At 39.5% G+C, this 10,955-nt stretch overlaps 1 protein-coding gene across 1 annotated transcript; it reads left to right on the forward strand.

The window, feature by feature from the left end:
- On the forward strand, positions 1–7,032 carry tfa (transferrin-a). Its single transcript, XM_062524983.1, has 17 exons — positions 1–149; positions 287–435; positions 610–712; positions 810–1,001; positions 1,872–2,001; positions 2,113–2,168; positions 2,451–2,614; positions 2,848–2,998; positions 3,360–3,517; positions 3,609–3,705; positions 3,815–3,832; positions 4,634–4,801; positions 5,105–5,258; positions 5,415–5,482; positions 6,165–6,337; positions 6,470–6,647; positions 6,735–7,032. Exons 1-17 carry the CDS (start codon positions 110–112, stop codon positions 6,773–6,775), a joined length of 2,040 nt encoding a protein of 679 aa, XP_062380967.1. The 5' UTR covers positions 1–109; the 3' UTR covers positions 6,776–7,032.
- The last annotated feature ends 3,923 nt before the right edge of the window (positions 7,033–10,955 follow it).

Raw genomic sequence — 10,955 nt, forward strand, 5'->3', positions numbered from 1 at the left:
TCCACCTGTCATGTAACTCAGCCTCCAAACGCTCTCTGCTCTATATAAACTCCTGTCTCCCCACATTCGACCTGTTCAGTGTTTCTCGAAACACCACCCAGCTGCCAGCATGCATACATTCCTACTGTGTACTCTTTTGGGATGCCTAGGTAAAGTACAAAATTCCCATTCAAACTCTATTGGGCAAAACTCTTGAGCTTGTATTCTGTAACGGCTACATCTAGCCTATAATGCGCATCAGAATAACTTATTCTACTTATATCCTGCATATGTATTTCCATCACAGCTTCTGCTATGGCAGCTCCCACCGACGCCAAAGTGAGATGGTGCATAAAGTCGGACGCAGAGATGAAAAAGTGCAACGAGCTTTCCAAGACAGCGGAGTTGATCTGCATAAAGCGCGAGGGGTCGGAGGATTGTATCAAAGCTATCAAAGTGAGACGTGTGACAAGTGCAATTCAAGGCACTATGTCGTAGCCTATAAGCTAGTGCAATGGGCACGTTGCCCATGTCAATTGATGGTAGCCTAATACAGATTGTAATACAATTATTCCGTGTGTAAATTGGTCAGCAACTCAATCTGCCTCTCCTAATACTTTTCTTACCTAGGACAACGTAGCAGATGCCATCACCCTGGATGGTGGAGATATCTATGTAGCCGGACTTGAAAACAATGATCTGCATCCCATCATTGCAGAAGATTATGGCATAAGTAATAGCCTATAAGATTGTTATAGCAATTACGCTTTTAAAAATATACTCATTCTCAGCCTGGTAAAAACAACATGCGTCTCATCTCTTCTTTGAAGGTTCTGACACATGCTACTACGCAGTTGCGGTGGTGAGGAAAGGTGCTGATTTCGATTTCAAGACTCTGCAGGGGAAGAAATCTTGCCACACTGGTCTTGGGAAGTCTGCTGGTTGGAACATTCCCATTGGCACCTTGATAGCACAGGGCCAGATCAATTGGAAAGGCACGGAGGACAAGCCAGTGGAAGAGGGTACGTGAAGTTTGTAAAAGGAATTAATATATTATCATTATTATTATTATTATTATTATTATATTAATTAAATTAGGGGTGATGACATGGGTGATGACATGGGTTTTTTAATTAAGCCTTGTTGACCAAAGTTACGCCCACACACATACATTTAGCCTAGATGACGGCATTATACACAGAAAACTTGCTGTAGCCTAGTCTATGCCCTGCAATACCTCGACATGCGTTTTGCCACAAATTATGAAATGTTAATTGAAGGCTGGCCTCTAGGAGGCGCCCTTATCATTCTTAATAATTCTGGTAACTGTTGCCTATCTAATTGGATCACTTTATGCACGGCGTTACCCTCTCCCCCACCTCCCCTCAACATATATCAATTGTATGCACCATATTGCTATGCAGCATAGAAGCATTTCTTTAAAAAAAAATGTACAATCTGTATAGTGCTTTACATTGTCAGATTTTGTCATATTATGAAATGTGGTCAGTTCAGAGATACTTGCAATCCGCCAGGAAGAGAAAAATATATTCTAGCCTCTGAAGTCCTGTGTCAGTACATCATACAGTTATTCTGATTGTCTGTAACTACAGTGTCTCAGCTTTCCAAACTCATCAAGCATTTGATTATACTGTAGGTCACACTAGTTGGGAACAGCGGCCTCTAAAGCAGGCCCTGAGCAATTACAGGCAAAAAAACCAAACAATTGGCCCTGCACCAAGTAGTCCATTCTTGCTCATTCTCTCTCATTCTCTCTTATTGTGGCTGTCATATCATGGTCTCCAATGCATTAGGCTATGTGTAGGTCACTCACTTGTATTACATAAAATGTTGTGCGTAGCTCATCCACTTCTGTATTGCTGTTGTTGCAGCTGTGATGGAGTATTTCTCTGCAAGCTGTGCCCCTGGAGCAAACAAGGACTCCAAACTGTGCAAGCTTTGCAAGGCTGACTGCACTCGCTCCCACAAGGAGCCCTACTATGACTACCATGGTGCCTTCCAGTGAGTGGATTTGGACTTCATCCATCACTGGAAACATTTCTCTTTTGGTTGATATTATGCTACTTTTATGTGCTGGGTTAGTTGATTCTACTGTTTTCTGGTGTTTCTCAGGTGTCTTAAAGAAAAAGCTGGGGATGTGGCATTTGTGAAGCACCTGACTGTTCCTGGTGAGCCACAGCTTAGAGTTCCGTAACTGACATTTTAATACCAGTTACTGTATATCAATTAACTTTTTTCTGTGTAGTCAAAGCCAAGTATACAGTGTAATACTTAACTTGTACACAGTGTATGAGGATTTGTTCAGTCTGTGCAAAGCACTAAATATTGTCACACTTGTGATTTATCTTTATTACCATGATATGACTTGAAATGACGTGACATGGCATAACGGCAGTGCATTCGTTCTCCTTTGGTGTCTGCAATTCAAATTCTGCCACTTCCTTCTTTAGACAGTGAAAAGCATGAATATGAGCTTCTGTGTAAGGATGGCACAAAGAAGAGCATAGATGAGTACAAGAATTGCTATCTGGCAAGAGTGCCGGCCCATGCAGTGGTCAGTCGTAAGGATCCTGACTTGGCCAAGCGCATCTTTGAAGTACTGTCTGCAATTGAGGTAGAGTGCATTATTATTATTATAAAGACAAGTACACTTCGGTTAGCGCAAATTAATCACTCAGTTAGTTAATCAAACCAATCAAACGCATGGTGAGCATTGTTTTGCAGTACAGATTGAAAGCAATATGCTAACTTGTCAAAAAGATGGTTGCAGTTGCTATTGTTGTCCATGGAAAGTTTGCGTTGTGTTTTTAAAAAGGCTGATTGTAATGAAGTATTTGTGTATTATAGCCATCCAAACTCTTCCATTCTGCGCCTGCTGACGGCAAGAACCTGATGTTCAAAGACTCGGCAGAAAAATTGGTTCAGCTGCCCAGTACCACTGACTCTTTCCTTTACCTGGGAGCTGAATACATGAGCATTATTCGTTCCCTAAAGAAAGGTGAGAGTCACTTAATGTTATCCTTTGCATGTGTTGTGTTGGCTATGCAGTGTCAGGAAGGAGGTTTACTCGCTGCACAACTCCTGCACCCACCGGGATACCATTACAACCATACTGGTTGTGCATGCTACCAATATCAAGGTTGTGAATATACTGTAGATGTGCAAAGCAGATTTGGGAGTCAAGCGGTGTTTTATTTGTTAGTGTTATATCTCTACCATGAAGGGATATTTGTAACTGTCTGTGTATGCTCTTTGATCAATACTGTTCCGGAATGAAAAATGACATTTACTATGGAATATTTGCTGACTAGAATATTATTTTGACTTGTTTATCATCTTGTGAATCTTGATCATTTTAGACAAGAGCTCTAGCAGTACTTCAGATAAAGTTCAAATAAGGTGGTGTGTCACAAGCCAAGCCGAGAGGACGAAGTGTGACACCTGGAGTGTGAACAGCATGGACAGTGTCGTCTGTGAATATGCACCATCTGTGGATGAATGCTTCAAGAAGATCATGGTAAAGACCATCTGACATCTTTGAATCACTAGATATTGGTAAAGTTGGGGCCAGAGGTTATGTTTATATCCAATTATCTGTCCATCTACAGCGCAAGCAGGCTGATGCCATTGCTGTTGATGGAGGAGAGGTGTATACTGCTGGGAAGTGTGGCTTGGTTCCTGCAATGGTGGAACAGTATGATAAAGGTACAAATGACATGCCTCACAAGGCATTCATAAAAGACTTCTATAATGAGAAACATTCATTTTGTCATTTGAGATAGCCATATGAATATATACCCTTGTCTTTCCACAGCTAAGTGTGATAACGCTGGTAAGTAATAACCAAATCAATACATCACATTGCACCAGAATATTTATTACAACTGAGCTCATTTTTAAAAGATTTGTTCAATCCAGTCATGTCTAGTGAGAAACAGTGAGGCAGTGAACTGCTGCCTTCCATTTCAAGCAAAGCCTTTGTCTTCTGGAGTTCCCCAAGGATCAATTATGGGGCCATAATTCACTACTTCCACATGGCCAAATCCTGAAATTCCTAAAAAAAAAACCTAGAAATAGGTTAGGCTATGACAGATGACACAAAATGACTGTGATAATAGTTTCTCAAAGATTAGACAAGATTTAGATTTTCTTAACCTTAGTTTAGCAGAAAAGATTCTCATGATGAGCGATCACAGAGATAGTCAAACTGAAAGAGACCCAATTTGTTTCACAAAGTAACACATTTCAGGTTGTTTAGCCACTTCTCCCATAGCTTTCCCTTAAAAACACTAATGGGTGGAAAAATCCAGACCCCTCTGCCATTACGCTGATAAGAGTGGAATCTCCCTTTTCAGATGATTTCTACAGTGACTTGTTTTAGTGTTAAGTCGAGTGTAATGATGTGCCTCTAAATTAACTGTGAAGACAGCAAAACATTTTTAAGAATCTCAGACATCCCAAAATATTCATTCATCAACCGGTCAACCATTTATCAACACCATCAGAAACAAAGCCACAATAAGAGGGTTCAATCAACACAGTTATTTATAGCAGGCACAACTATTCATGTTTTGTCCTTAGCCCTTTTGGTATCTTGCACAGTCATGAATAGCCTTTGTCCTAACTCTCTAAGATGGTACCTCCTCCTCCTACTACGCCGTGGCGGTGGTACGGAAAAACAGTGGTATCACCTGGGACACACTCAAGGGCAAGAAATCATGCCACACAGCATTGGGTCGCACTGCTGGATGGAACATCCCCATGGGCAAACTCCACAGTTCTACTGGAGAATGTGACTTCTGTAAGTGCATGTACTGTATTTACCAAAAGCGGTCATAGATTCATTTAGTTTGCCTAATTATTAATTCAGTCCTCCATTCAAAAGTTCATTCTTTTATAAATCACTTAAAATAAACATATGTAGCACCACTTGAGGTAACACTGTCGCCTTTTATCAATTATACTATCTGATTAGTGATCAGATCATTGTTATTAAGCTGTTGTTGTCTATAATTGTTATTCATTGTTATGCTGGTCTGCGTTATTTATCCATGAATGAAACCTTTTAATTAACTTCTTTCATACATGTTATATTCATCACTAGCTAAATTCTTCAGTGAAAGCTGTGCCCCTGGGGCAGATAAGAGCTCAACTCTCTGCTCCCTCTGTATGGGAAGCGGGTCACAAGTTGGTGGGGAGAGCTCCAAATGTAAGGCCAGTTCAGAAGAATTGTATTTCGGCTATGATGGAGCCTTCAGGTAAGACATCAGACCAGACCATTGCCAGTTCTTGTAGTTTTCTATACATGTCACGTTTAAATTCAATGTATACATTAGTGGTGCTTTGCCATTGTTTGCATTATGTGTACTTTTTGGATATGTATTTTTCATGATCCTTCAAAATGTTTCTCTCAGATGTCTTGTCGAAGGAAAGGGTGATGTGGCTTTTGTGAAGCATAGCATTGTGCCTGAGTATGCTGGTGGTAAGTGATACATTTCATAAAACCAGTAAATCTTCACAGCAGGGATGGCCAACAATGGTGTCGTCCAATAACTGTTTTGTTGATTGATATCGGCGATTGGCAAATTTACATTACATTTTCTAATGGCAGTGGCTGGTGTTTATTTGCCATGTTGCATCAATTCTGTACGAGGTAAATGTTGTGCTACGAAGGCCTGAAAAACATGAAAATGGTTCAGTTATTTTGCTGTGAATATTTATGTTTATGTTCCACTAAAGGATATAATTAAAAACAGAAACTAAGTAAACAAACAAAGAGAAAATATCAGTATCGACATAGGTTATTGACCCAATTGTTATTTTAGACATCAGTAGCGATATCAGCCCAGCATTTCACAATCAGCACAGGGCACATATGGGCAAGTGCACTACACTTAAAAGCTAACAGCCAATCAGAACCCATAATATTCTAGCCATCACATTCATTAACACGAGGAGAGAATTTTCTTATCGTTGGCCAGTTTGGATGCTTTTACCGTTATGGTTCTTGGTGTGAATGCTGCTTTACTGGCCTTTAGCCTTCTGTCCCCCTGTTCTTCGAGCATGTCTTCTCTCTTCCTTACCAATAGATAATGAGAAGTGAGAAAGAGAGAGAAAATGCTAAGCCTGTTTATAAGCTACAACCCCATGTCTTTGTTTTCCAGTTGCTTCCTGGGCTAAGAATGTACAATCAAGCGACTTCCAATTGATTGGTCCTGGCTGCTCCGCAGAGATCGATCAGTATGAAACGTGTCACTTGGATAAAGTACCTGCCCATGCTGTGGTCACTCGTCCAGAGATGCGAGCTGACGTGGTGTCAATACTTAAACAACAGCAGGTTTGCAGGGGGCACATGCTAAATGACTGGGCATAGACCGGCTGCATTTTTCTAATGGCTGCAGTTACTGAAAGATACATTGGTGGTATTTGTGCTTGGTTCAAAATACTGTGTCTGTTGTTCTAATTTTAGCTGGCCCCAGCCTCACCTGGCTTTGATATGTTTAAGTCGACCGATGGAAAGAACCTCATCTTCAAAGACAACACAAAATGTCTCCAGGAAATTCAAACTCAGACCTACAAAGAGTTTTTGGGTGCTGGCTACATAACAACAATGTCCTCCCTGAGACAGTGCTCCAGCAGTATTTCAGGTACCATCTAACAAATGCAGCATACCACATCATACTACCAGAGCGTATTATGAGTTAAATGCTTAACGATTTCTTTGTATCTTTCAGAACTGGAACAGGCTTGTACGTTCCATAAATGCCAGCAGTAAGCATAGAGGAGGGAGTATCCAGATCAAATGAGTTCCAACTCTGACTTCACCTTCATCTTTTTTGGCTTTCCTTTGTAGAGAAAACTGGGGATGGTGTTTCCATTATTTTGTGTTTTCAAGAAAACATGTCTAGTTATAATGATGTGTGTGTGACTGTTAGTGATACTGTAACTGTGTTTTTCCTGTCTAATATTTGACTCTTTTTGGAAGTATGTGAAACAAGGGAGAACAAGGGAATGAATATCTTTCTAATCTAACATCTAGTTTGTCTTCATTTGTCATGTAACAAATATTTTTATCTTGATATTAAGCTGGAATGAATCTCAATCTGATGAAACGATGGTCAAACTGATAGCCAGCCATGCTTGTCTGAAGTCACTCAAAGATCAGATATTCAATTCAGATACAAGAACAACATAAACTATAATGTAATTCCAAGGAAATTACGAGTGCATGAAAATGCAAAAAATGTAGGCTACAGATAAATCATGTAGATATGGTTACTAAGGTGTTGCTAGGGTAGACATGGTGGTTTCATAGTTTATGAAACTTGATAGTGCGAAGATAGACAGTTTAAAATTAATTTTAACGCTTAATTTTAATGGTTGCTATGTTGGTTGCTAGGTACATGGAGGTTTCATATAGTTGACTGGAGGCATAGTTGATGATAACTGACAGTTGGAATGGTTGAACAGTTAAATAGTTGAGTAGTTTCAATGGTTAAATTATTTAATAGTGTATTATTGCAGTGAGGACTTTTATTTTGAAACAGGTGTGGACAGAGGAAACAGTTTAACAGGATATGTAGTCTTCAGAGAGAGATTGTGTGCTTAAAGCCTGAGAGAGAGAGAGCTGCTGCGGCCTGGCCACCTGCCATAAGATTCTAATTGCCCTATAATGATGTCATAATCGCAATGTTAAGTCTATGGGGAAATGTTAATAGTTTTTATGTAATAGTTCAAAAAGTTCAAAAAAATACATAACTGAAGTCACCTAAGTAAGACTTACGCAGCGCAGTTTGAATGAAGTTTCTATGTTAAACGGTTGAAGCTGAATTAGACGCACAAAAAGCGTTAGAAGAAGAATATCGATAAGAAGATATCGGATAACAGTGGAGTGCATTTTCATGCACTCTAATCAATTCCATGAGCCATTATATCCATTTCTATAACTTGAATAACTGTGAAACAACTCATAATATTATTTATAGCACTTTTAAAAGAGTACAAAGCAGCACGTACTGCTCTACATAACAAAACTATTGCCATACATTTACTAATACAGGACATGTGTATATAGCAAACACGTAAATTTCACAAAATGTTAACATTTTGCTCTAAAGCCACACTAATCTTCAGTCTCTAAAAGTTCACAAAATGGGACCACACAGGTGCAGCCTGATACTCAAAGTGCAGCCATTACCGCCACAAACCAAGGGTCACATCTTCTTACTCATTCATTACATTTCAGTGTGAAGCACTAATTTTAGAAAATGATGCGCTCATTTGACTGATGCGATTACAAATTGTATTCTGATTTTAATTTAGTGAATCAAGTTCTTCCGTGAGCAATTGTTCAAATGAGCCCATTATTTTCTAAAATGAGTGTACTATATACTAAAATGAGCATAGCCTACAATTTACTAAAAGGAGCACACAATTTAGGAAAACCAGTCCTTAATTTGCTATAGGGCACTTAGTAAGGGTAAAATAAGTCAAACGAGTACACAATTTAGGAAAATGATCACATAATTTAGTAAAACAAGCAAGCGTTCTCTCAATATATAACAACTCTTGCAAGGACACCTCCCTGGCTCTGTAAAAATGTGTGGTGCTATGATATGTGATTAAGCATGTCAATTTTCATGATGTTTGAACCATGGTTTTACATGGTTTTACCATACATTTTACAATATATTGGTGCAATTCTGTTTTGCTGTTGGTGGGCATTTGATTTAGTTTAGCCAGATCAAACTTTAGCAGGTGTAAACAAATGATGCCAAGAGTAACCATACCAAAATTAGCTTGTAGTGATCCTAGTGTCTGTTTGTGCAAGATTTGCCTCTTCATGCCACAAGATATTGACAATGGAAGTGCCAAATGTCTGCATTGACATCTGCTATTCACTAGGTGGTGCTACATCACAAATGAATGGTCATGGACTGAGTTGATCCTGGAGACCAACCACAAAACAGTTGTCGAGTTAAGTTTCATGTGCACAGGTGCAACAGTGTCCCCAGTGTGGATATCATGGTATCAACAACATCGCTGATCAGTCCCTGAGCACTTTCAAGGATACCTCTGTGTTGTCATCAGTTGGATGTCAGTGTGTCAATATATTTGAAAAACAGATCCATGTGCTTAATATAGTTGCATGGAAGGAGAGGTCTGACAAAATACTTTTAATTAAAACATCTCACTCTGCCTTTGTGTGCTCGGCCCTTGATAAAGAATAGGCAGCTGCAAGCCTCGCCACACTTTAAAATGCATCCACGCTGTAAAACATCATGTAATTAGTCATATACCTGAACATACTCCAGAGTTCTCTGAAATACACCATGAAGATATGGTTAGTGCTGACTTTGCACACAGCAAAAAAAAATCTAGGCCTATTTGTTTTCTAACAGGATAAATTAGATGCAATAAGATGTGTCTGTTTTTGCGTCATGCCCCTCTGTGTTACTCTATATGGTAAAAAAAAAGTAACACTGTTCTTCTAGTATAATGCTGCGTTCGAGGGCAATGGGACGTGGGACTTATCCTACCTGAAGTGTATTAGCTCCTACTTTAAAGCATTCCAGGTAATTGAAGTGGAATGTAAACAAAAAGCATGGACGCATTGGGTAACATTGTTTGACACATAGCGGTCTTAACTAAAACATCTTCACCAACTGTTCTGGAGCCGTAAAAGCGCTGCATATCACTATGTAGGGTAACTGGGTATCATTTTACCCATATATTTTAATTCTAACAGGTAACAATGACAACGCCATTAACCTCTGATTTAATTTGGTGAGATCGGGGTAGGTCGAGCTCCCCCGACTTCACCGGTAGGAGGTTCCACTTCGACAGGCATTCCAGTGCACTTTTCTTAGTTGGAGGTAGGATAAGTTCCACGTCCCATATGCCGTCGAACGCAACATTAAGCCTATACCTTACACTGACAGACTTTGACAAGATTTGGGAAAGATTGTTGAAAGACTGTAGTCTTTTGAGTAAAGCTTGAATGAGGGGCATTAGTTAAAAGACCACAATCTTTCAAGAATCTTTCCCAAATCTTGTCAGTCTGTCAGTGTAAGGTATAGGCTTTAGCCGACCTTTTAGAAATTCTGTTGTCAGCTGTAAATGGACATAAAGAGCCCTCTGTTGGTAGTTTAATGTATTTCATGTTAGATCCTGTAAAATTGGAAGACCAATCACCTTCTAATAATCTCACATCTTTTCCAAAGAGCCCATTGTGTAGTCAGTGTGTTAATTTTATGTATATCTAAACATATCTAATAATGTCCTGATATTAGATAATGAGTCATTCTCCCCACTGTCATTTGATTTGTCAAAGGTTTATTTTTGTTTTTTCAGGCTGGCTTTTATCAGCAACTACAGCAAGTTTACGATAAATGATTCTTAGGCCTTCAGAACACTGGGTCACTTGAAGTATGAAGCCCCGTTAGGCTGAATTCATGACATTGTTCATCTCAAGACATGCATGTCCTTGTACCACTATGATCACTGCATATGAATGTGAACATGTGAATCTGTAGGCCTACATTAAAGCAGTGAGCAGCTTCTAGTAGGCAGACTTATTACATCTACACAAACACACACACACACACACACACACACACACACACACACACACACACACACACAGACACACACACACACACACACACACACACACAACAATGGGCATTGCATGCATGACACCTGGTGATCATGGATGCATTCAGAGTTTTTTTTTACAAATACAGTTGAAATGAAACAGAGGAAGTGATTCGTTGATGGCTAACATGGGCTCGAGCTTGTTACACTACTGCCTACAGGTTTGGCATGTTCTTGACGGCACATAAACAGGTTAGTGTCAACGAAACGGGTTGGTGTCAATGAGGGAAGGAAATATTCATTTATCAAAAATACCTGTGTGAACATAGACATCTTGTCCATTTAGCTTAATGGAGCAT

Source organism: Sardina pilchardus, chromosome 2, assembly GCF_963854185.1.
Source record: "Sardina pilchardus chromosome 2, fSarPil1.1, whole genome shotgun sequence".
Taxonomy (NCBI): Eukaryota; Metazoa; Chordata; class Actinopteri; order Clupeiformes; family Clupeidae; genus Sardina; species Sardina pilchardus.